This window comes from Salvelinus fontinalis, unplaced genomic scaffold (assembly GCF_029448725.1).
Source record: "Salvelinus fontinalis isolate EN_2023a unplaced genomic scaffold, ASM2944872v1 scaffold_0434, whole genome shotgun sequence".
NCBI lineage: Eukaryota > Metazoa > Chordata > Actinopteri > Salmoniformes > Salmonidae > Salvelinus > Salvelinus fontinalis.
This window is the reverse complement of record NW_026600643.1, coordinates 134,595-161,341: the sequence shown is the minus strand read 5'-3', so window position 1 is coordinate 161,341 and position 26,747 is coordinate 134,595. Positions and strand designations below refer to the sequence as shown.

The window sequence follows — 26,747 nt, the reverse complement described above, 5'->3', positions numbered from 1 at the left end:
TTTATCTACCTAAAGGTATCTTCACGCACAACTGGATAGGCCTTTTGGATACGCTTGTCCAAGGTAAGGATATGCGTCAAGCTATAGCCTACTTTTAATGTTTTAGTTCCGAATTTAAGTTACTCCAGTCAAGTGATTCATCGTAAAAGTTTGTTGTTTTGACTGAGCAGTCCAATAGCCAATAACATACATAGATTATGCATTAGGCAATGCACAAGTCAGTGTTTAGGTCAGAATATATAGTTGCTACTTCCGTCAACTCAAGTTACTCAATTCAAGTGATTAATCGTAAAATTGAGTTGTTTTGACTGTCAAAACAAATAACTTTGATGGAATATTCAAAATTATAATGGCAATTATGAATCACAAATTCACAACATTACTTGCATTTCAATGATTCATCCAGGCCCAAGACATAAAGTTGCCTGAAAGCTGTGTAACAATCATTCCATTGCTGACCCATAGGATGGTAATCACGTACATGATTGGCTTAATCTAGAATCATGGATACCTTTCATGTGAGTACACACACCATTTTTTTTTTTTTTTACATATCTCAGAAGGAAGATACCTCAATATCTGGAAGCACTGTCTCATGTACAATTGTTAATGCTATCTCTGAAATGTCTAACAAAATGTTGACTTGATCGTTTCATCAAGACCCTCTCATCACAAGATGGAACTAGTGGTCAACATTGGGACAATGCAGCCATAAATAACATGGACCAATATTTTAATGGAGGTAAGCACTACACTTCTGATGGGTTTAAAGATTGTATTACATTATCTAAAAGTGAGAAAGTAAACCCCAGCTGTTATTCTTTTCACAGGGAAGGACAATCCCCATTATGCCATGAATGTTTCATTGCTGAACAACCATAGATATGTTTCCTCTAATTTGGTTCCTCCAACAGTGAGCAAGACCTGCCAGCAGAGCTCACTGGAGCAGGGAGACATCCCGTCATCCTTTTGGCACCTGACAAAGTACACTTTTCTTCTTCTAAATAACACTATAGTAACATCTTCTGCACAAAGTTACATTCCTAATAAGATTGGTGTTAAGTGAGAAAGAATTCTAAAGATGGTCCAATGGGCATGGTCTGAAGCCTCTCGTCATCTCAGTATGTTGAACCACCTGATTTCTTGCAGGCTTGAGATTCAAATCCTGCTGAACGATGTTAAGCATTCGATTAACCACATGCAGGGGACGCTGAACACCATGCAGGGGCAGTGTATTGAGTTGCAGACTGCCATGTCTAAGGTAGTGTCAGATGAGTCTCAGATACAGAAGAATAAGTCTATGATGGTATGGTGATAATGATTGAGATGGTGATTATAATAATGATGACTAGCGGTACCCCACCCTACGGGCAGTAAATCATTGGATCTGATTAATTCAATCAATTCAATCTTTGAGGACTGCAACCATAGAAATACAATTTATTTACACTAATAATAAGCTATTGTCAACTTCCCGTCTATGCTTATCTTGCTCATTGCTCACTGTCAATTGCTCACTGTTACCCTATGTGTGCAACTATTATTGATTTCTCACAGAAAAATCATTTGGTTTCAAATGTACATGGGGCCATGTAAATAATTGTTAGGCTACTCATTTTGAATCCACCGGTGGCAACTTGTGTGACCATAAAAGTCTGTGTGCGATTGGACACAGTAAAATTATTTGGTTACTGACCGGCCCTACATTATAGAAGGCCCTTCAAGTCGGAACTAGGAAATTCTGACATTTCTGACTCGCTAACTCGTTATGGAGTGATGATTTCAAGTTTCCCACTTGTGAAGTATCAGAATCAACCAGTAGGAAGCTTTACACTGATAACTTACATTCATTTTAACTCTGAGCTTCCAAGTTTCCGATTGCATGTTAATGCGTCAATAATTGCCATGGTAATTTTGAATGTCCAGTCAGTGAGCATTATGGGTAATTATCCTACATACTTACATCAAATACTTTATGATAGCATCATCTCCTGTAGTAACAGTGCCATTCCAAACACAATAAATGTGAAAATTAACAAAGATACAAAATATTGCTAAAGTGAAGAAAATCAGCTCAAAATTGTTGGAGGAAATGCCCCTGCAGCGGGGAGGCTTACGGTATTATAATATATTGTAGATAACATTAATATAATTTGTGTATTTACAGTATCGTACACATACAAATGAAAGTATATGCTAGGGATTGATCTACACTGAGTGAACAAAACATTAAGAACACCTTCCTATTGAGTTGCCCTCCCCCTTGGTGGTGGACCATTGTTGATACTCAGGGAAAACTGTTGAGCGGGAAAAACCCAACAGCATGGCAGTTCTTGAGACAAACCGGTGCGCCTGGCACCTACTACCATACTCTGTTCAAAGGGACTTAAATCTTTGGTCTTGCCCATTCACCCTCTGAATGACACACGTACACAATCCATGTCTCAATTGTCTAAAAATCAATCTTTAACCTGCCTCGTCCCCTTCATCTACACTGAGAAGAAGATTTAACAATGAACATCAATAAGGGATTATAGCTTTCACCTGATTAGTCTATGTCACGGAAAGCGAAGGTGTTCTTAATGTTTAATACACTCAGTGTATGTGTCAATGATGTTATAGATTCCAAGTGGTTGATTTTTTAGGGAATGACTATATTCTCTATATTATACCTGCAGATCATCACAGCAGCCGAAGTTGCTGTGCAGAGGGAGGAGATCCCCCGAGCATCAGGCCTCAACCCGTCACAGAGGGAGGTTATCCTCCAAACAGCCAGTGTCCCTGCACAGACGGAGGGTATCCTCCAAACAGCCAGTGTCCCTGTACAGAGGGAGGGGATCCTCCAAACAGCCAGTGTCCCTGTACAGAGGGAGGGGATCCTCCAAACAGCCAGTGTCCCTGTACAGACGGAGGGTATCCTCCAAACAGCCAGTGTCCCTGTACAGAGGGAGGGTATCCTCCAAACAGCCAGTGTCCCTGTACAGAGGGAGGGTATCCTCCAAACAGCCAGTGTCCCTGTACAGAGGGAGGGTATCCTCCAAACAGCCAGTGTCCCTGTACAGAGGGAGGGTATCCTCCCAACAGCCAGTGTCCCTGTACAGAGGGAGGGTATCCTCCAAACAGTCAGTGTCCCTGTACAGAGGGAGGGTATCCTCCAAACAGCCAGTGTCCCTGTACAGAGGGAGGTTATCCTCCAAACAGCCAGTGTCCCTGTACAGACGGAGGGGATCCTCCAAACAGCCAGTGTCCCTGTACAGAGGGAGGGGATCCTCCAAACAGCCAGTGTCCCTGTACAGAGGGAGGGGATCCTCCAAACAGCCAGTGTCCCTGTACAGAGGGAGGGGATCCTCCAAACAGCCAGTGTCCCTGTACAGACGGAGGGTATCCTCCAAACAGCCAGTGTCCCTGTACAGACGGAGGGTATCCTCCAAACAACCAGTGTCCCTGTACAGATGGAGGGTTTCCTCCAAACAGCCAGTGTACCTGCACAGAGGGAGGGGATTCTCTCAGCAGCTAGCATCACTGCGCAGAGGGAGGAGATCTTCCGAGCATCAGGCCTCATCCCTGCACAGAGGGAGGGGATCCTCCAAACAGCCAGTGTCACTGCATAGAGGGAGGAGGTCCTCCGAGCATCAGGCCTCATTCCGACACAGAAGGAGGGGGTTCTCTCAGCACCTAGCATCATTGCTCAGAGGGAGGAGATGTTCCGAGCATCAGGCCTCATCCCGTCACAGAGGGAAGGGATTCTTCCAGCATCTTCTATCACTGCGCAGAAGAAGAAGATCCTCAGAGCATCAGGCCTCATCCTTGCACAAAAGGAGTTGATCCTCCTGATGGCCAGTGTCACTGCGCAGAGGAAGGGAATCGTCCCAATGGCCAGCGTCCCTGCGCACAGGGAGGGGATTGTCCCAAAGGCTAGTATCTCTGCTGAGAGGAATGGGATCCTCCAAACAGCTAGTATACCTGCACAGAGGGAGGGGGTTCTCCCAGCAGCTAGCATCACTGTGCAGAGGGAGGAGATCCTCCGAGCATCAGGTCTCATCCCGTCACAGAGGGAGGGTATCCTCCAAACAGCCAGTGTCCCTGCACAGAGGGAGGTTATCCTCCCAACAGCCAGTGTCCCTGCACAGAGGGAGGGGATCCTCCAAACAGCCAGTGTCCCTGTACAGACGGAGGGTATCCTCCAAACAGCCAGTGTCCCTGTACAGAGGGAGGTTATCCTCCCAACAGCCAGTGTCCCTGCACAGAGGGAGGGGATCCTCCAAACAGCCAGTGTCCCTGTACAGACGGAGGGGATCCTCCAAACAGCCAGTGTCCCTGTACAGAGGGAGGGGATCCTCCAAACAGCCAGTGTCCCTGCACAGAGGGAGGGGATCCTCCAAACAGCCAGTGTCCCTGTACAGAGGGAGGGTATCCTCCAAACAGCCAGTGTCCCTGTACAGACGGAGGGTATCCTCCAAACAGCCAGTGTCCCTGTACAGAGGGAGGGGATCCTCCAAACAGCCAGTATACCTGCACAGAGGGAGGGGGTTCTCCCAGCAGCTAGCATCATTGCTCAGAGGGAGGAGATGTTCCGAGCATCAGGCCTCATTCCGTCACAGAGGGAAGGGATTCTTCCAGCATCTTCTATCACTGCGCAGAAGAAGAAGATCCTCAGAGCATCAGGCCTCATCCTTGCACAAAAGGAGTTGATCCTCCTGATGGCCAGTGTCACTGCGCAGAGGAAGGGAATCGTCCCAATGGCCAGCGTCCCTGCGCACAGAGAGGGGATTGTCCCAAAGGCAAGTGTCTCTGCTGAGATGGAGGGGATCTTCCAAACAGCCAGTGTACCTGCACAGAGGGAGGGGGTTCTCCCAGCAGCTAGCATCACTGTGCAGAGGGAGGAGATCCTCCGAGCATCAGGCCTCATCCCTGCACAGAGGGAGAGGATCCTCCAAACAGCCAGTGTCACTGCACAGAGGGAGGAGATCCTCCGAGCATCAGGCCTCATCCCTGCACAGACGGAGGGGATCCTCCAAACAGCCAGTGTCCCTGCACAGAGGGAGGGGATTCTCTCAGCAGCTAGCATCACTGCGCAGAGGGAGGAGATCCTCCGAGCATCAGGCCTCATCCCTGCACAGAGGGAGTTGATCCTCCAGAAGGCCAGCGTCCCTGCGCACAGGGAGTGGATCGTCCCAAAGGCTAGTGTCCCTGCAGAGAGGCAGGAGATCTTCCTCACAACCAGTGTCCCTGTGAAGAATGGACACAATCATCCACAACCACCTCCCATCATCCCCATGGTGGCACCACTGTGGAAATGGGATGGTGCAGCGTGTACTCCACCTGTGGATTTCTATTCCAAGAGAAGAGGTCACTTAAACTTACCTAATTAGTAAAGAAATTACCATTGTGATAGCTTGATAATAAGTTGTGATAGGTTAAATGTATGGCTCATGTGAGTGTATATCTGTAATAATTTCATGCATTTTCTACATAAAACAGGTTTAGCTCCATTTTACTTTGACATTTTAGTCATTTAGCAGACGCTCTTATCCAGAGCGACTTAAAGTAGTGAGTGTATACATTTTCATACTCCAGTGAATCTCTCCAGGATTTCGCATGGATTTTTTTGATATTTGCGGATAAATATTTTGCAGCAAAATTATGACATTTTGCATAGCAATATGCAATTGTTTTGTCCAATTAGTTGCAAAAATGCGCTGACAAGGGAAAAAACTGTGTTGATGTGTGGCTTGATTGAACCATATTATGCAGTAAATGTGCGGTGATTGGTTGAAATTGCGAGCCCTCTTTTTGTACTGTGGTAATGGGTCAGTTCTATGCGATAATATTGTGATGATGTGACTATTTTATGCAGAAATAGTTTGGCGATTGGTCAAATTTGTAAGCCCTCGCATAATATGCAGGGAATTGTTGATTTTGCAACCAAAACAATGCGATCGCAGAATCCTGGAGTAACCTCCCTGTAATCCCTGTGACTGCGTGTAGGTTAAGATTGGGTTGTAACAGAGTATCAGAGCCAGACATTTCTACCTGTCAGCTAGTAATTGTTCTGTATGGTGACATGAGCAGAGTGGCCTGACTTCTCCCACTTATTACAGATGTCCGACTTAGATATGTTGAGCATCCTGCTATGATGTCCATCACCAAGCCGGAACACTCCGAGGCCACTTCTCAGTGCCAGACTGGCAGCCGGCCGGTGGCTGAGCCCGAGACCCCTGCTGTTCACAATAACAGTGGAGGCTGGCTCAGCTGGGTTTTTGGGAGGGGAAGATTTAATAAGAAGGAGGTTCATCTACCTGAGGACAAAGACAGATCTGTAAGGAACTGGTTCTTAACACTATATTCTATGTAGAGACAATTGAGTGGATAATTTTTTTTATTGTGGCTTGCTTCACATTGCTAACATCTTCTTCCTCAGATTGTCTGGGATCCAACTCTGCACAGATGGGTTAACAAAACTGAGCCCAAGGCTGAGGTACACACTTAAATTCAATGAAATTAAAAACAGTGAACAACCATTGCATTTCAACTGTGATAATATTACTAACAATTTGGAAAATGTGTTGATGTGTTTTACAGAACAAGTGTGTACCACCACCTCCACCGATGGGGACATATGGATATCAGGGGAACACTGGCCCCAAAGGAGTGAATCCTTACTCTATGAAAGCAGGTGAATATTGCTTTAGAATTCATGTGGTTTAACCAAGACTGTGTCAGCCGATCATAGATGTCCCTGGTGGTCTCCTGCTAACAGCTTTCCCACTACCAGCAGGTCTATGGGGCAGCAAATACCCTACAATACATTACAATGATGGGACCAACTCAAAGCCTCCAAGCCATGGGCCTGGACTGCTTCCTAGACAGCTCTCTGGCTTGCTCCCTCCTTCACACGTTGACCTCATGGCACCAATGGTTGTGCCACCTGACACTCTACCCTACTGAGGTATGACTCTGGAAAATCCTTCCAAATTGTATCCATTCATCATTAACTGAGATTTTTCTTTAACATAGCAAGTGGCTAAAATAGCAAGGATGTTAACTATTTTTTATTTTTGTCCAACAGGCCATTTGCCCAGAGTGGATTTGCCATACATAGAATTTTTCAGCATTAAAAATCTTCAGCATAAAAAAGTATTAAAAGATGATCTTTTAATTAAATCTCTCCTTTGTGTCCTCATGTTCACATTAATTTGATGTGTTCTATCATCCTTTACAATGCTTATTGCTTCTGCATTATTTTAAGTATATATTATAATCTAGAAGAAAAAAGAAACGCACACCTATGTAGGCGAGGTGCTGGCTAGCGGAGTAGAAAACTAGAAAATAAAGGAGAGCCGCACACTCTAGGAGCTCAGATGCAAAAATATTTAATTTCCAACGTTTCGACAGGCAAGCTGTCTTCATCAGGGTACAATCACAGACACTGCGGGATGACTCGTTTATATATAGTGTCAAGACACACAGGTGTCTGTAATCATGGCCAACAGTGGCCTAATATCATTGGTTAATTACTCATTAAAACGGCATAGAATGAGCAACATACAATTAATACAAATGGATAGCATACGATCATAGACACACTAAAGACCACACAAGCCTACAAACAACCACAATGGCAAAGTCACAACAATCACAACAATCACAAGAATGGCTTCAGATCAAAGTCCACATTAAGACCGAAGGGAGCAAGGGTCTTTAAATTAAATATCCAAGCAGCCTCTCGTCTTAACAATAAATTATCAAGGTCACCCCCTCTCCTAGGGAGGGTGACATGTTCGATGCCAATATAACGCAAAGATGAAATCGAGTGGCCTGCCTCCAAAAAGTGGGCCGCAACTGGGTAGGTCAAGTTTTTGCACCTAATGGTGCTACGATGCTCTGAGATACGTACTTTTAATTCACGCTTTGTTTTACCCACATAATTTTTACCACAAGGACAAGTTATGAGATAAATAACTGCCTTAGTGGAGCACGTAATAACACCTTTGATTGGGATCGATGTCCCTGTTTGTGGATGTTTAAAGGATCTGCATTTATAAGTGCCATTGCATTGGGCACAGCCATTACACTTATAATTACCATCCAATAGGGGCGCAAATAGACGTTGTTCAGGAATATCTTGGGGGGTTAAATCAGAGTGTACCAATTGGTCTCGGAGATTTCTGCCCCGCGAAAATACGACCAAGGGAAGGTCAGAAAACACATTACCGAGACTATCATCGGATTTAAGAATATGCCAATGTTTGTGAACGATTCCCTTAATTTGTTCAGAGCGCTTTGAATAGCGGGTAGTTAAAATGCAAGAATGCGTCTTTTTGCGAGACTGCCCTTGAAAAAGGTCATGTCTCGTTTTGTTTTGAATTTTCTCAATGGCATTATTAATCTGATCATTTTTGTACCCCCTCTCCTTGAACTTTCTTTGCGTCTCAGCCATATTTCTGTCGAAATCTGATTGTTTTTTGCAAATTCTTTTGATTCGACAGAATTGGCTGTAGGGCAAACTATTTTTCAAGGGAAGTGGGTGACAACTGTCAGCCCTCAACAAACTGTTACGATCAGTAGGTTTCCTGTAAAGATCAGTGTATAGAACATTATTTTCACACAAGATCAGAAGATCAAGAAAACTGATTTGACGTGTATCAGATTGCATAGTAAATCTCAAATGTTCAGAACAGGAGTTAAGAAAATCATGGAACGCCTGGAGCTGTTTTACATCACCCCTCCATAGAACAAAAATATCATCAATATACCGTTTCCAAATAATGATGTTAGGCAAGAAAACATTTTTGAGAGGATTGAAAATAGACTGTTTCTCCATGTAACCAACATACAAATTAGCATAGTTAGGAGCCATGGGGGATCCCATAGCAGTACCCTTCGTCTGAATAAAGAAATCATTTAGAAACATGAAATAGTTGTGTGTAAGTACTATTTCAGCCAATGTTATAATGCATTCACTGGAAGGTAGTTTATTGGGGTCACGTTGCAGAAGAAAATGTTCCATAGCTTCAATACCGCCCTCGTGAGGAATATTAGTGTATAACGACTCAACATCAAAAGTAACTAACATTGTGTTCTCAGGGAGAGGATCAAGAGATTCTATGATAGAGATCATACTGCTGGTGTCCTTTACAAAGGAGGGGAGCTGTTCTGCGAGTGGTCTAATAAAAAAGTAAACAAAAGTAGAAAGAGGGGCCGTTACTGCATCAATGCCCGCTACAATAGGGCGCCCTGGAGGTTTAGTAACATTCTTATGTAATTTCGGCAAAGTATAAAAAGTGGCAATTTTTGGGTGTTGAATAGCCAAAAAGTCATGTTCTTTTTTGGTTATCTGACCACAACCTAAATACCCATCTAGGACAGTTAAGATAGTATTCTGAAATTGAGAAGTGGGATCACTTCTGAGTTTCTTGTAAAAGGTGTTATCAAGCAGCTGTCTGTGACACTCATTTACATAAGCTTCCCTATCCATAAGTACAACCGACCCACCCTTGTCAGCAGGACGAATAAGGACTGAGGTATCGGATTGTAAATCAAGCAACGCGTGTTTTTCATCCTTATGTAAATTGTGGAAAGATTTGGACTCCTGTTTGTTCTTAAGGAGTTGCGCAACATCTTTTTCAACAAGTCTACAATATGTCTCGATAGAGTGATTGCGATTGGTAGGAGGTATAAAATAACTCTTGCCTCTAAGAGGAGTCAGAGTATGTGCAGGTGAGCAATATACAGGTTCAATAGAAATATCAGGATCAGGGGAGCTAAAGTATTCCCTTAAACGGATGTTTCTAAAAAACTTAAACATGTCTACCTTAACATCAAAGTCGTTGATAAATTGAAAACACTCAGTCCCGTGGGTTCTGGGACCGTGTGAACGGTCTCCTCTGCCTCTGATAGTCGTTTCTTCTTACCCCGTCGGGTGCGGCATCTCGTCGATGTGCGTGCCTGCGGCCACCTCCGCCCTTCCGTCCGTCCAGTCTCTCGTTGAATAAAAAACGACCACTGGAAGCCGATGAGGCGCTGGTTGTAGAGTGTTGATCAGACAGGGGTGGATCGAAGTAAGCGGCATTCCTCCTGCGCCTGTTGTGACTTTGCCATTGTGGTTGTTTGTAGGCTTGTGTGGTCTTTAGTGTGTCTATGATCGTATGCTATCCATTTGTATTAATTGTATGTTGCTCATTCTATGCCGTTTTAATATGAGTAATTAACCAATGATATTAGGCCACTGTTGGCCATGATTACAGACACCTGTGTGTCTTGACACTATATATAAACGAGTCATCCCGCAGTGTCTGTGATTGTACCCTGATGAAGACAGCTTGCCTGTCGAAACGTTGGTAATTAAATATTTTTGCATCTGAGCTCCTAGAGTGTGCGGCTCTCCTTTATTTTCAAGTATATATTATACACATAGACATTACAAAAACATATTTTTGTGCATTTTGGATTTCCTACATTTACTTACTGTACAAACAAGTATATTTTATACATATATTTTTTTTAACTACATTTTTTTATGTATTCCATAGACAGAAAGAAATATATTTAGATGCATTTTGAATTCCTAAATGTCAATATTTTATTTTCTGTGTCACGTGTTTATGCCCATTTATGTACATCCTGTGTATGTTACCCTTCCAATGAGCTTATCATATAAACTACAACGCAAAAAGTATGGTTTACTTCACTTTTAATCATGTTAGCACAGGTAACAGCCGTTTACAGTCTTTCTTTAGTTTTTCATTCTTACTCTTCCCAATTCAATTAAACTATATTTCTTTATTTCCCATGGGCTTCACCAGAGTACCCCCTAGTGGCTGGAATACAACTGTATTAAGCCCCTTACAACACCCCCCTGCAAAAACAAAATGTTGTCCCAGTTGCAGCCTAGTATCTGTCTTGTTTTGCACGCTTTGTACAAAATAATAAAATGCAGTACTACAGGATATTTCTTAACGTAGCTCTTTTTTTAGCTAGCTATAACTGGCATGTTCACGTATCGCCAACCAGCATCAAACTGACCATGACCTAACCATTTGGGTGGTCTTAACCAATCATAGCACAGTATAATATGGCGGTAAAATGCATCCAATTATAATTCAGTATGTTTACACATATGGATATTACAGTATCCAAACTGATATGCCATTTTTAGTTGTTTTTTTTAAACAGCGGGACATCGCCCTCACCTTCGACCAGCTGGAGGACCTGTCCATTCGGCTGGATAACCTGCTGGCTACCCAAAGACGTCCAGACCTCTGCGACCATCTGTGGCCGCAGAGGTCACACTGCCGGTCAGTGCCGGGTTTGTTCCTCTGGGGGTCGAGGCAGCAGGCAGGGCACTCTGGCGTCACCCCAGGTGAGCCGGCACCATTCTCACCCAGAGCCCTCTGTTGCACACATGTTTTTGTATGTTACTTTTCCTGAGTTTTCCCCCCATTCCCAGCATAAAGCGCTCGTCGATTCAGGCGCGGCTGGGAATTTTATGGACAGATAATTTGCCCATAGTTTAGGGATCCCCATTGTTCCAGTGGCTATGCCCTTCCCAGTTCACGCCTTAGTCGACCATTATGGTCAGGGTTGATTAGATTAGATTACAGTTACCCGCTACCTCTCATAGCCACAGCGATTGAGTCAATGCACGGTGCGCGCTTCTTCACCAAACTAGATCTCAGGAGCGCTTACAACCTGGTGCGTTTCCGGGAGGGAGACGAGTGGAAGACGGCGTTCAGTACTACCTCAGGGCATTATGAGTACCTCGTCATGCCGTACGGGTTGATGAATGCTCCATCAGTCTTCCAAGCCTTTATAGACAATATTTTCAGGGACCTGCACGGGCAGGTATAGTGGTGTATATTGATGACATTCTGATATACTCCGCTGCACGCGCGGAGCATGTGTCCCTGGTGCGCAGGCTGCTTGGTCGACTGTTGGAGCATGACCTGTACGTCAAGGCTGAGAAATGCCTGTTCTTCCAACAGTCTGTATCCTTCCTAGGGTACCGCATTTCCACCTCAGGGGTGGAGATGGAGAGTGACCACATTTCAGCCGTGCGTAATTGGCAGACTCCGACCACGGTAAAGGAGGTGCAGCGGTTCTTAGGGTTTGCCAATTACTACCGGAGGTTTATCCGGGGTTTTGGTCAGGTGGCGGCTCCCATTACCTCACTGCTGAAGGGGGGGCCGGTGCGTTTGCAGTGGTCGGCAGAGGCGGACAGAGCTTTCCTCCGTTTGAAGGCGCTGTTTACCGATGCTCCGGTGTTGGCACATTTGACCCTCTTTGGCATTCATAGTGGAGGTGGACGCATCCGAGGCTGGTGTTGGAGCCGTGCTCTCACAGCGCTCGGGTACGCCACCGAAGCTCCGCCCCTGTGCTTTTTTTCCGAAGAAGCTCGGGCCGGCGGAGCAAAACTATGATGTAGGGGACAGGGAGCTGTTGGCTGTGGTTAAAGCCCTGAAGGTGTGGAGACACTGGCTCGAGGGGGCTAAGCACCCTTTCCTCATCTGGACTGACCACCGTAACCTGGAGTATATCCGAGCAGCTAGGAGACTGAATCCTCGTCAGGCAAGGTGGGCCATGTTTTTCACCAGATTCAGATTCACGATCTCGTATAGACCAGGTTCCCTTAACACTAAGGCTGACGCGCTGTCCCGTCTCTACGACACTGAGGATCGGACCATCAAGCCTATTCCCATCATTCCGGCTGCTAGGCTGGTGGCACCGGTAGTATGGGAGGTGGACAACGAGCGGGCACTAAGGGGGGAACTGCGCCTCCACAGTGCCCGGAGGGTCGTAGGTACGTGCCTCTTGCTGTCCGTGATCAATTGATTCGGTGGGCTCATAGTCTACACTCGTCGGGCCACCCGGGGATTTTGAGGACAGTGCGGGGTCTTAGGGGGGAGTACTGGTGGCCCACCTTAGTTAAGGACGTGCGAGTCTATGTTTCCTCCTGTTCGGTGTGCGCCCAGAGCAAGGCTCCTAGGCACTTGTCTAGAGGGAAGTTACTACCCCTCCCCGTTCCACAACGGCCATGGTCTCATCTATCGGTGGATTTCCCCACTGATCTTCCCCCGTCTCAGGGAAACACGGCGATCCTGGTCGTTGTGGATCGGTTCTCTAAGTCCTGCCGTCTTATCTCGTTGCCCGGTCTCCCTACGGCCCTACCGACTGCGGAAGCTCTGAGCACCCACGTCTTCCGGCACTACGGGGTGCCCGAGGACATCGTTTCTGATTGGGGTCCCCAGTTCACATCCCGAGTGTGGAAGGTGTTTATGGAACGTCTGGGGGTCTCGGTCAGCCTGACCTCGGGGTATCACCCAGAGAGTAATGGGCAGGTGGAGAGAGTGAACCAGGAGGTGGGTAGGTTTCTGCGGTCATTTTGCCAGGACCGGCCAGGGGAGTGGGCGAGATACGTCCTGACGTATCTGAAATGGCCCAGAACTCACTCCGCCACTCCTCCACCAACATGTCACCGTTTCAGTGCATGTTGGGCTACCAGCCGGTCCTGGCACCGTGGCATCAGAGCTAGACCGAGGCTCCGGGGGTGGAGGAGTGGGTGCAGCGCTCTAAGGAGACCTGGAGGGCCGTCCAGGAATCACTAAGACAGGCGAGTGGACGGCAGAAGAGGAGCGCTGACCGTCACCGCAGTGAGGCCCCCGTGTTCGCACCGGGGGACAGGGTCTGGCTCTCGACCCGAAACCTGCCCCTCCGCCTGCCCTGCCGGAAGCTGCGTCCGCAGTGTGTGGGGCCATTCAAAGTCCTGAGGAGGATAAATGAGGTGTGTTATGGATTACTACTTCCTTCGTATTATCGTATTAACCCCTCGTTTCATGTGTCTCTCCTCAGGCTGGTGGTAGCTGGTCCCCTGCAGGACGGTGAGGTTCCGGAGGTCCCTCCGCCCCCTCTGGACATCGAGGGGTCCCCGGCGTACACGATACGGCCCATTCTGGACTCAAGATGCCGGGTGAGGGGCCTGCAGTACCTTGTGGGCTGTGAGAGGTACGGGCCGGAGGAGAGGTGCTGGTGGGACCCAGCACATATTGGATCCATCTATGCTGAGGGAATTCCATCGCCTCCATTCGGATCGCCCGGCGCCTCGCCCTCCGGGTCGTCCTCGAGGCCGGTGTCGGCGGGGGGGGGGGGTACTGTCACGAATATCACCGAAGGTGGCTCCTCTTCCCGTTCGTGTGGTGCTCGGCGGTCGTCGTCGCCGGTCTACTAGCTGCTACCAATCCCTTTTTCCCTTTTTGTTTTGTTGGGTCTAATTGGTTTCACCTGTTCCTTGTTTGGGGTTATTTAAGTTCAGTTAGCCCGCCTGTGTTCGTGCGGGATTGTTTTGCTGTATTTGGTATAGGAGTGTTTCTGTTATTTGGATTGTCCGCTGTACAGCGTATGTGCCTGTGTAGTGCATTATTTTGGAGTGTTTTACGCCTGTGTTCGGTGTCACCCTCTTTGTGCGCGGTTATTGTAAGGAATAAAGTGTTTTTTCCCGAACCCTCTGCTCTCTGCACCTGACTCCACACCCATCACTCTACGCATCGTTACATTACCAACATTATTCTAGGGAAGTGAGGCACTGAGCCTACCAAAGATTTTGTGCCTGAGCCTCATTTACATTCTCTATTTTACCATTTTGTTTCATTTCACTTTGTTGTCACTAGCAATAGATTGTATAGCTGTGTCACAGTCCCATTTAAAACTAAATCCATTTTACAATGGCTGTACTTGAACTCAACATGATTGAGTTGCATAGAAAAGTAGCAGATTCAACATCCTTTTGACTATCTGGAGATATGCCAACACAATCAGTGCTTGTTTACAGTTTGGTGATTTACAAAAACAAAAGTGTTTGGGGTTTCTTGTGCTGTGTGACACATTCCTCACCATATTTACCTTTCACTGCATTTCTCCTCCCCCCTCTGTGTTTGGTGTTTTTGTATCAGTTAGTTTAGTCTGACTGTTGCACCGACTTAAATGTGTGCTGTCATCCTCATCTCCTATTTCATTACATATGGGTGACGGCCCAACGGATTGGTCAACTCAACCTATTCCTCAATCTGATTAACTAAACTGAGGCTAAACTGAGGCTGAGGCTGATTAACAAAACCTCCATTCTTGTCCCACATATTCTTAAGATTTTTGACACTATGTTTAGTGACAATTGGTTTTCCAATTGGCCATTGCAAGGTTTTGTCAACTTCCTCACAAAATTGGAAATCACATTTTTCATTATGCTGCATAATGGAATGTATTGCCATTGAAATATGATGACAATCCCAAAATGCATTTTTGTCCCCCCCCCCCCCCCCCCACACACACAGAAAATTTGAGTCTTAACTTTCTGATCGTTCACAACATCCATGCCACCCCCATACAATTTATGCTTCAGATTTGGTGGTTCAAGAGCCTTATTTTAATTTATCATCTGTTGTGTCAAATGATTCTTATCTATGCATTTATCAGTACGGTCAACTCCACAGTTAACGCTGATCACCCCAGACAACAGTGTCACTATCAGTACAGTCAACTCCTACTTTAGCACTAGGTCCACCCTTTACCAGTTCTTCCACCAACACCAGATCTCTGCAACAAACTCCCTTCCCTAATTTATATTTTATTCCAGTATATTGTTGTTAAATCATTATTATATAGGTTAGATCTATGGATAGTATAGCCTATAATTGCCTGTGAAACAGGTAGGCCTACCTCTTATTTCTTAAATAGGCTCGAACACAAATCCCTCTTGTTATAAAGTCAAATTAAAATGAAGACCCCAGTGAGTAATCCCAACCCCACTTTATTTCAGCATCCAGATGAGTTGTTTCTATTTAAGCCAATATGTAATTTCTAGGCCTATAGTGCAGGGCTAGGCAACCATGGGCCTGGAGTGCCGCAGACCATTCATGTTTTTGATTTACCAACCTGGAACAGCGGGTGTGTTGAATTTAAGCAATCACTGAACTGATCAATTAGCTCAGTTGGTCAGGTGTGGTGCCTAGTTGGAACAAAATCCTGTAGTACCTGCTGCGCTCCAGGAACAGAGTTGCCTATCCCAGCTATAGAGCCCCAAAGTGGCGGTGTCATAATACCCGAACAGGGAAATGGTTCTAATTGTTTTTCCACCATTTATTTTTCCCCTTAAGGAATTTTAGAAACACTTAAGGCCTGTGTTTTGTATAGGCTTACCCTGGCATGATGTTTTGATAACCATTTAAATCACTCTTGGACAAGGTGACTTTCATCAATATATTCGGGTCTATTTACTCTCAGATTCTAAAATGCTAATTAGCATCAAAGTAGACACGCAAGACTACAAATCCCTGCAAGCTCCTGCACGTCATCTCTAGCTGACCTTTGCAAACAGGTATATTGTGTCAATTTAAAACTTGCACAAAACAGTTCACAGAATTGTCAATTTAAAGAAATGTATTCATTACTACATTTTGCTAACATTAGATATAGTTAATCAAGAGATTCTTTCCTGTGTCTCGATTCGGCAGTCTCATCCAGATCATTCATGGCATTTTTAGGTCTTTATGATAGCCACATTAGCAGCTAATTAGCATTTAATTTTTAGGGGTAAATACAAGCGAATATATTGATAAGTCAGCTTGTCCTGCTGCTGGGTTGTTGGCCTCCTACGGCCTCCTCCACGTCTCCTGATGTACTGGCCTGTCTCCTGGTTGCGCCTGCATGCTCTGGACACTACGCTGACAGACACAGCAAACCTTTTTGCCACAGTTCGCATTGATGTGCCATCCTGGATGAACTGCACTACCTGAGCCACTTGTGTGGGTTGTAGACTCCGTCTCATGCTAATTTATTGTCAATCAGTGTTGCTTCCTAAGTGGACAGTTTGATTTCACAGAAGTGTGATTGACTTGGAGTTACATTGTGTTGTTTAAGTGTTCCCTTTATTTGAGGAGTGGAAAAACATTGCCCTCGGGGGGTGAAGAAATGGAGAGGGGTTCGAGTTTGATGACAATAACAGAAACGACAACGACGGCTATACATGAGACGGAGATGTCAAGAGACGCACTGGGATAATGTATGTGTTTCAGAAGTAAAAAAAATATGGAGGGATTTTATTTATGTAAACAATGGCAGGGGAAATTCAAGTGGGGTTGCAATTTTATTAAGGAAGGATGTAGTAGAAAATGTGAAGAAGATATATAATGATAATAATGGGAGGATTTTAATTTTGGATTTTGAATATATGAATAGGGTTTTTAGGATTATAAATATTTATGCGCCGAATAATGAGATAGAGCGAAATAATTTATTTTTAGGATTAGGGAAATGGTGCAAGGGTAACTGTATTTTAGTAGGGGATTTTAATGTTAAAATGAATAGACTAGATATGAAAAGAGGAGCTATCTTTAGAAATGACGTTTCTAGGGGGGTCTTAAGGAAGATTATGTTTGATAACAGTTTGATTGATATATGGAGGGATGAGAATCCGAACAAGAGAGGCATTTCTAGAAGGCAGGTGGTTTTAGGGGAGTTGAAACAGACGCGAATAGATTTGGTTTTAGTAAATGAAGGGTTAAGGGATTTTATAAAAGATATTAAGTATGTTTTTACAACTTTTAGTGATCATGCTGCGTTGGTATTTTCTTGCGGAGTAAGGACACCTACTAAATCTGGTGGGCTGTGGTGTTTAAATAATAGCTTGCTAGAGGAGGAAAATTATATTGAGATGATATCAGAATGTATTGGGAAAGCCAAAAGACAGCAGTTAATGGAGGAGAATATGGGGTTGTGGTGGGAGGAGCTGAAAATCAAATGTAAGGAATTGACTATAAAATATGCAGTTAAGAGGAATTCTTTTTTGAAAAAGAAGGAGAGGGAGCTACGTAAGAAGGTTCAACATGAACTTGAGTGTATAGAAAAGGATGAAGATCATGGGGTGGAGGATTATTTACTGGCTAAGGATGCACTTGATGAATATGAGAAGAAGAAATGTTATGCGGCGATTGTAAGGAGTAGAGTGCAATATGCGATAGAGGGGGAAAGGTGTACTTCATTTTTCTTGAATTTAGAAAAAAGAAGGCAAGAGAAGATTTATATTACGGAGTTAATTAATGATAAAGGGGAAAAGGTTAATGATTTGGTGGGGATTCTGGATACGGTCGAGAGATATTATGAATGTTTATTTAAAAAAGAAGAGGTTAATGATTCATGTATGGATAAGGTGCTTGATCATGTGGATACTAAGTTAACAGAAGGGGAAAAAAACATGTGTGATGAAGATATGAGTCTAACTGATATTAAGGAGGCCATATTAGCTGCTAATAGCAATAGGAGTCCGGGGTCTGATGGCCTAACTGCGGAATTTTATAAAGCTTTTGCAGATTTGTTGGCTCCACTTTTAAGAAAACTGTATGAATATATTGAAAAGACTCAAGTGGTGCCAGATTCGCTGGCCACAGGAGTTTTAACCATACTGTATAAAAATAAAGGGAGTCGTGTAAATTTGGATAATTATCGACCGTTGACACTTTTAAATTGTGATTATAAGATCTTAGCCAAGGTCTTAGCTAATAGAGTTAAGAAAGTTATGGGAGGAGTAATAGCAGAGACACAAGGATATAGTGTACCAGGGAGGGATATTTCTGACACAGTGGGAACAATAAGGGATGTGATAAAGCATATGGGGGAGGAAGGGGGGTTTGTGATGAGTTTGGATCTAAATAAGGCTTTTGATAGAGTTGATCATTCCTTTTTATTGCGTACACTTGGGAAATTTGGTTTTGGTGAAAGAATGATAGGTTGGATTAGATTACTGAATGGATCTGCAAGGAGCAGAGTAAAATGTAATGGGATTTTAACAGATTCTTTTCCTCTGGAGAGATCTGTTAGGCAGGGATGTCCGTTATCAGCTGCTCTTTATAGTTTATCGGTGGAGCCGTTTGCAGCAATGATTAAAGCAAACAAATTAATTCGAGGTATACGGATACCGGATGGGGGGGAGAGTGTTATACAGCAATATGCGGATGATACTACATGTACTGTGATAGATGTTGAAAGTGTGAAGAATGTAATGGAGTGTTTTGAGGTATATGGCAAGGCATCAGGGGCAAAACTTAATGTTGAAAAATCTGAAATAATGTATGTGGGGATAGATGAAAAAGTGGACTGTGGATTCCCTTTCAAAAAGGCTGAAGGTTATATAAAGACTTTAGGGGTGGTTTTGGGGGTGGATAAAGAAGGGACGAGAGATGAGACATGGACTGGGGTTTTGAATAAAATAAAACATACTCTATCCTATTGGAAGGCAAGAAAACTGTTTTTGAGGGGGAAAGTGGTGGTGATTAATTCATTGGTGGCATCCAAATGTATCTATGTTTTAGGTTCGTTGGATATGCCACAATGGGTGTTAAAAGAATTCAATGGTTTGGTTGCAGAATTCCTATGGGAGGGAAAGGGGACTAGGATTGCAAGGGCAACTCTTATCTCGGATTTAAAGGATGGGGGGTTGAAATTGGTGGATTTGGATGTGAAGAGAAAAGCAATGAGAATAAAAACTGTGCAAAAATACTTATATGGGGAGGTAGATTATGGATGGAAAAGGTTCTTTAAATATTTTTTGTACAGAAGTGGGGGTTGTGAAGAAAGTGGATTATTGATGTCATGGAAGAAGGATATGTTGGAGGGTTTGCCTGAGTTCTATAAGGAGGTGTTCTTGGCATGGGGGGAATTTCTTCCTCAGGTTGAGTACACATGTACAAATAAGGACAACATATTTAATCAACCTGTGTTTTTGAATCCAAAAATAGAGAGTGGTGGGAAGGTGTTGTACAACAAATTGTTTATGAAGGCGGGGTTAATATTGGTAAAAGATTTTCTTTATGAGGTTATACCTGATTTTTTAAGGGGGCAGGCAATTCTAGATACTGTGTGGGAGTTTGATGATACAGTGGAGAGAAATGTAATATTAAAGATATACGAAAGAATTAAATTATGCATTCCGGGTGAGTGGATAAAAGTGATAAATGGGGAGGGGGAATATGAGGACTTGTATGTGATGCCAAGTCTCTATGTGGGTAAAGGATTGGGGAAACAATTATTATCAAAAGTAACACAGAAAAGAATGTACAAGTGTATGTTGAAGTCTGTGTGTGTGAGGCCTGCGGCTGAGAGGATGTGGAGAAAAATGTTTATTGATTTGGATGTTTCTTTGCTGTGGGACAATTTGGTTTTGTTTGGGAATAAACGAAATTGTGAGAACATGGATTTTATGTTACGGCATAATCGTATATACACAAATATTATTTTACATCAGATAAACCGCGATGTACGGCGGGAATGTGATGTGTGTATGATGAAGCCAGAGTCTTTGATGCATTTATTTGTTGAATGTCCATGTCTGACAGATTTTTTCAATAAAGTAAAACTTTTGTTGTGGAGGCACTGGAGAAAAGAGTTTATAGAAAGTTTTGAATGGGATAGATTAATATTATTTGGAGTAGTGGGGAAATGTTTGGGTGTGAATGTGTACCTGTTGAATCTTGTTTTGAGTTTTGTGAGGTATGCAATTTACTGTAGAAGGAATATGAAACATTTTGAAGGGAAAAAGGTGAATGTTTGGGTAATCTTTAAAGCAGGTTTAAGAAAGCAGGTGGAATTAATGTATAATGCAAAACTAGAGAAATTTGAAAGTATGTTTATAAAGGGGAGTACTTTGGTGTCTATGGAGGAGGGAGGAGGGGGATTTAGGGTTAACTTCTGAAATGGTGTATGTATAATGTTTATTAGATTATGTATTTTAAGTTGATTAGTGAATAAGGATGGTGTAATTATGTTTTATTTGTTGTAATGTATTGTTGATTTTGTTTTTTTGTAATATGTGTTGTTGGTGTTTTGGAAAATTGGTTTTGTTTCTGATGTACAGGGAGTGAAATTGGTTGAAGGATTGTTGGTGGTTATGTGATTTGGTTGTAAATTACTTTGACATTTTTTATAATAAAAAAAAAAAAATAAAAAAAATACGCCCGATCTCGTCTGATCTCGGAAGCTAAGCAGGGTCGGGCCTGGTTAGTACTTGGATGGGAGACCGCCTGGGAATACCAGGTGCTGTAAGCATTTTGTCCACTAGGGTGTCATCTTGCATTATTTCATCAGCATCGCTACCTTGTAGTAAGCATTTGATGCCGAATTGACTAAATGCAGCTTCTATGGGCTAGTCTCCCATGCCCTTTTAATACAATCAAAGTTCCTTGTGCCTGCCAGGGAGCATCTGCCTTTTATTTATAAGACAAATAAGAATATTGTTACTGAATGCAGCTTGTGTGTGCTTTGTGCTCCATCACCCTGTTCAAATGATTAAAGGAAATACTGCTGGTGAGGAGTGGAACTGGACTGGTGTCTGATGGCCCTGTGTTTTCCATGGTGGAATTACAACCCTTCTTTTAACGGTGTAAATCAAAAGTACAAGAGAATGTGAGATGTTATCGATAATAAATCAATTGGTTTCATGCATTTGTCTGTGTGTGTGTGTGTGTGTGTGTGTGTGTCTGAATGTGATTGTATTTCGTCATATCGCATACATTTGTGATATAAAGACAAGTTAAGATATTCAAAAGCTATTGGTGATTTTTTTACAGTGTTGCATGATGGGAATCTAGTGGTTCACTGATATAATCTAGGAAACAAAATAAACTACTTTTTCACCACTCTGTCTGCAAGTGCATTCCTAAACGGCATTTAACGCAGGTCGATGTGATGTGGTATGATCAGAACACAAAGTGGTTACCTTCAGCCGAAAATGTTGTCACTGGAGAGACTTGCCCTCCACCGATGTGTGGAACTCATACTTACCTGGCAAGGGAGATACCGTGATCAAGAAGGCGGTTCACCCAGGGCGAGGCTCAGCCATTGCACTCCGGCTGTGCTGACCCCTGCGAATTTCCCAAATGTGGAAATCTCGATTGCATAATTTATGGTAGTGGGGGACTGTGTCCGCGCTCTCCCCTGACCGCTTGTTTAATGACAAATCGTTGCTTGGCGCCAGGCTTGAGGATGACTTGAGTCGATTGCCCGTGCTTATGGAGATCTTTCAAGTCAGTTGAGAAAGACACTTTGTGGACCAATTGAAAGGTAGAAACATTTGTTTGTAGCAAAACATTGTTGACATTTTGTGGAAACATCGTGTTGCCAAATGCATGACTTTATGTGCTGTACCAAGAGTTGTTCCTTTGCTCACGGCCAAACCAGCCTGAATGCGCAATTCCTGATTGGAGAAGTGACGACAGGTGCGAGTGTTTGAGCTGTGAGTAAGTGTTTGCTGGAGAGTGTTTGCTCGAGAGCTATTTTTGTTAATTAATTGGTTTTTGTAATATAATTTTTTTGTTCTTGCATTTGAATACTTTTAAGTTTGGTTAATCTTCCCCCCTTGCAGTTTTGCTGCTTGGGGGAGAGTTTTTTTTTTCCGGATTCATTTTTTTTTTTGAATTGCTATGACGGACAACATGGAAACGACAAACGGAATGGACAAGGACAACGAAAATGCGCAACGGAAGAAAAATGAAGATAAAGAAGGAATGAAATATGGAAAAGAATACACGGTGGCAATTGAGTTGGAAGGAGAAGACAAAGTGACGACAATGGAACTACTGCGAGCAATTAAGGAGGTGTGTGGAGAGGTGGTGGGATGCCGAATGAAAGGAGAAAAGAAGTATGAAGTTACGATGAGGAATGAAAAAGGAAAAGAACGGCTAATGGATGGAATACGGATAAAGGACACCAAGATACTGGCGAGAGATATTAATGTGAAGGAAGTGGTGGTGTCGTTCATGAATCTCCCAGTATATGTAGAAGATGGTGTGATACTGGGCAAGCTGAGTAGCTGGGGAGTGGAGGCTGTCTCGGAGATAAGGAGGAGAGTTTGGCCAGGAACGGAGGTGGTTGACGGGACACGTTTCTGCAAGGTCAAGTTCACAGGAAAAGTGACATCATTACCTTATTCTACAAGAATTGAGACGTTGGAGGGAGCAGAATATTTCAGAGTCATTCATGACAAACAGGTCAGAGTGTGTCGTATGTGTATTCAACCAGGGCACATAGTTAAAGACTGCCCGGAATTTAAGTGCTTTAAGTGTGGCAATCAAGGACACTATGCGAGAGAATGTGATGGAGAGAAGGAAAGGAATTTTTGTGGTGAATGCAGAAAGAGATTGACGGAGTGCAACTGTGGAGAGGTTAGAGCTGAAGAGGGGAGTCAAGCACTATACGAGGAAGCAGTGGTATTGATGCAAGAAGGAGAAGAAGATGGAGGAGAGGACGTGGTGGAAGGCGGAGAGACGGAGGAAGGAAGAAGGAAGAAGGACCAGAAGATAAATGAAATTGGGAGCAGTATGGACTCAGAAATAAGAAGAGGGAGTTTTCAGGAGGAGGGGGGGAGTGGAATGGGGGGAAGCACGGGGGACTCACATGGTTTGGGGGAAAGCACAGCACTAACAAGTAGCTCGGGGGGGTGAAGAAATGGAGGGGGTTATGGAGTTGATGACAATACCAGAGACGGCGATGAGCACGGGGAACACAACGACTATACAAGAAACGGAGATGAATACGGGGAGCACAAAGGATGTGGATGTCAAGAGGGTGAGTTGGCTGGAAAACATGGACTTGGAGGAGATATCAGATATGGATGATGGAGAAAATATTGAAAGAACAAGGGAAGGATACAGGAAGAGGAAAGCGGCGGGAAGAGGGGGAGAGAAAGGGTGGAAGAGGAAATGAAGCTGGATAACAGGTAGAGGATAATGAAATTATATATATATTTTTTATTTTTATTTATTAGAATGGTTAATATATTGTCATTAAATGCAAATGGTTTGAGGACAATGGGAAAATTTAATAGAATAGTAAAAATGAAGAATTCAGATATTTTATGTATTCAAGAGATGCACTGGGATAATGTATGTGTTTTAGAAGTAAAAAAAATATGGAGGGATTTTATTTATGTAAACAATGGCAGAGGGAATTCAAGTGGGGTTGCTATTTTATTGAGGAAGGATGTGGTGGATAATGTGAAACAGATATATAATGATAATAATGGGAGGATTTTAATTGTAGATTTTGAATATATGAGTAGGGTTTTTAGAATTATAAATATTTATGTGCCTAATACTGAAATAGAGCGCAAAGATTTATTTTTAGAAATAGGGAAATGGTGTGAGGGAAACTGTATTGTAGTTGGAGATTTTAATGTTAAAATGGATAGACTGGATATGACAAGAGGAGCTATTTTTAGAAATTATGTATCTAGGGGGGTTTTAAAGAAGATGATGTTAGAAAAAGGAATAATTGATATATGGAGAGAGTAAAATCCAGAAAAAAGAGAATTTTCTAGAAGGCAGGTGGTTTTAGGGGATTTAAAACAAACGAGGATAGATCTGGTTTTAGTAAAAGAAGGTTTAAGGGATTTTATGAAAGATATTAAGTATGTTTTTACAACTTTTAGTGATCATGCAGGTTTAACATTTTCAGTGGGATTAGATAGGGAAAGAACAGGGGGTGGAATATGGTGTATGAATGCAGGGGATTTGGGAGATGAGGAATATGGGAAACAACTTAAATCTTTGATAGCATGTGAAATGGAGGATAAGCAGAAAGAGAATGATAAGTGTTCATGGTGGGATAAGGTTAAGGAAAAAATAAAAGTTTTTAGTATAGGATATGCAAGGAAAAAGAGAGGTAGGATGAAAAGAGAAGAAAATGAGTTGAGAGCTAAATTGGATAAAGAAATGAGGAAGTGTGACAGTGAACCTAATTATAATATAGGAAAGTTTTTGGAAATAAAAGCACAATTGACTAAATATGAAATAGATAAGTGTAAGGGTGCAATTATAAGAAGTAAGGCAAAGTATGTTTTGGAGGGGGAGAAATGTACTTCATTTTTTCTTGGGTTAGAGAAGAATAAACAGAGGAGAACATATATTAGAGAGATCGAAAATATAAAGGGTGAAGTTGTCAATGATTATGTAGAGGTTTTAGAAACAGTGCAGAATTTTTATAAGGATTTATTTAAGAAAGGGGAGGTGGATGAGGGGTGTGTAAAGGAGATATTGGATAGTGTGGATGTGCAAATTAAGGAAGAGGATAAACAAATGTGTGATGGGAAGATAACATTGAATGAAGTTAAAGATGCGATTAAGGGTTTACAAGTAAATAAGAGTCCTGGAGTAGATGGAATAATTGCAGAGTTTTATAAAATATATGCCAGTTTTTTAGCACCTATTTTATTGGAAGTTTATCAATATATGGAGGATAATGATAGTATTTCTATGGTGACAGGGCTGATAACGATTTTATATAAAAATAAGGGGAGTAAATTAAAACTGGTGAATTATAGGCCAATTAGTTTATTAAATTCGGATTATAAGATTTTAGCTAAGGTACTGGCAAATAGAATGAAGCAAGTTTTAAATGATATTATAGCACCTACACAGAATTATAGTGTGCCTGGTAGAGATATTGCGGATACAATTAATACAATTAGAGATGTGATAAATAAAATTAATCATGATAAGATGGGGGGAATTGTTTTAAGCATAGATTTAAATAAAGCTTTTGATAGGGTGGAACATGATTTTATGTTTAGGGTAATGGATAAATATGGTTTTGGTAATAGAATAATAGGATGGATAAAATTATTATATAAGAAGGCAAAAAGTAGGGTGAAATGTAATGGGGTTTTAACCGATTCTTTTATTCTTGAGAGATCTGTGAGACAGGGCTGTCCTTTATCAGCTTTATTATTCGTTTTATCGGTAGAACCTTTAGCAGCATTTCTTAAAAGAGTGTCACGATCGTGTGGCGGATTAACGGACCAAAACGCAGCAGTTGGAAAATAAGCCATCTTCTTTTATTATGAAGAAGGCAAAAACGAAACAAAACACTGACACACTATACAAAACAAGAAAACGACCGTGAAGCTACTAACGTCGTGCACACAATTACCCACCATAGGACCAAGCGGCATGACCAGCGGCAACAGGAGCAATACAAGGATTTATGGACATGGGAGGAAATTTTAGACCGGGAGGTACCAGGAGAATATAACCGCCCCAAAGCTGAGCTGGAGGCAGCGAAAGCAGAGAGGCGGCGATATGAGGAGCTAGCTCGGAGGCAGGAAAAGGAACCTACAAAGGATCTGGGTTACACTACGTGGGAGGAGATCGACAGGTGGGCGATCAACCCAGGGAGAGTGCCGGAGCCCGCCTGGGATTCTCTGGCGCAGTGCGAGGAGGGATACCGGCGAATGGAGGCAGCACGACGAAGCGGTAGGAAGCCTGTGGGAAAACCCAAAAAATTTCTTTGGGGGGGGCTTAAAGGGAGAGTGGCGAAGTCAGGTAGGAAACCTGCGCCTACTCCCTGTAATTACCGTGGAGAGCGAGAGTACGGGCAGACACCGTGTTACGCAGTAGAGCGCACGGTGTCTCCTGTACGTGTGCATAGCCCGGTGCGGGTTATTCCACCTCCCCGCACTGGCAGGGCTAGATTGAGTATTGAGCCGGATGTCATGAAGCCGGCCCTACATATCTGGCCACCAGTGCGTCTCCTCGGGCCGGTTTACATGGCACCAGCCTTACGCATGGTGTCCCCGGTTCGCCTACATAGCCCGGTGCGGGTTATTCCACCTCCCCGCACTGGTCGGGCAACGGGGAGCATTCAACCAGGTAAGGTTGGTCAGGCTCAATGCTCAAGGGAGCCAATACGCCTGCACGGTCCGGTATTTCCGG

The 26,747-nt window shown here is 43.3% G+C and overlaps 2 protein-coding genes and 1 non-coding gene across 5 annotated transcripts; all 3 read left to right on the top strand.

Annotated features, from left to right (window-relative positions):
- Window positions 1-3,611, top strand: LOC129846028 (uncharacterized; the record flags this gene model as incomplete). Its single annotated transcript, XM_055914035.1, is given in 6 exon segments — window positions 1-63; window positions 407-518; window positions 661-742; window positions 915-984; window positions 1,150-1,261; window positions 2,679-3,611. Coding segments are annotated over 5 exon segments (1,212 nt in total).
- A 5-nt stretch (window positions 3,612-3,616) lies between these two features.
- Window positions 3,617-14,496, top strand: LOC129846026 (microtubule-actin cross-linking factor 1, isoforms 6/7-like). 3 transcript variants are annotated; one of them, XR_008758153.1, is made up of 7 exons: window positions 3,617-5,349; window positions 6,102-6,319; window positions 6,422-6,478; window positions 6,583-6,676; window positions 6,776-6,949; window positions 11,176-11,362; window positions 13,849-14,496. XR_008758153.1 is itself a non-coding variant. In XM_055914034.1 (6 exons), exons 1-5 carry the CDS (start codon window positions 3,702-3,704, stop codon window positions 6,946-6,948), a joined length of 2,190 nt encoding a protein of 729 aa, XP_055770009.1. In that variant the 5' UTR covers window positions 3,617-3,701; the 3' UTR covers window position 6,949; window positions 13,849-14,496. The 3 variants fall into 3 exon arrangements, 2 of the variants coding, with proteins under 2 accessions (XP_055770009.1, XP_055770008.1); XM_055914034.1 differs by lacking the exon at window positions 11,176-11,362; XM_055914033.1 differs by lacking the exons at window positions 11,176-11,362; window positions 13,849-14,496 and adding an exon at window positions 7,070-7,164.
- A 7,318-nt stretch (window positions 14,497-21,814) lies between these two features.
- Window positions 21,815-21,978, top strand: LOC129846040 (U1 spliceosomal RNA). Its single transcript, XR_008758165.1, has one exon. It is a non-coding gene; the product is annotated as a U1 spliceosomal RNA (small nuclear RNA).
- The last annotated feature ends 4,769 nt before the right edge of the window (window positions 21,979-26,747 follow it).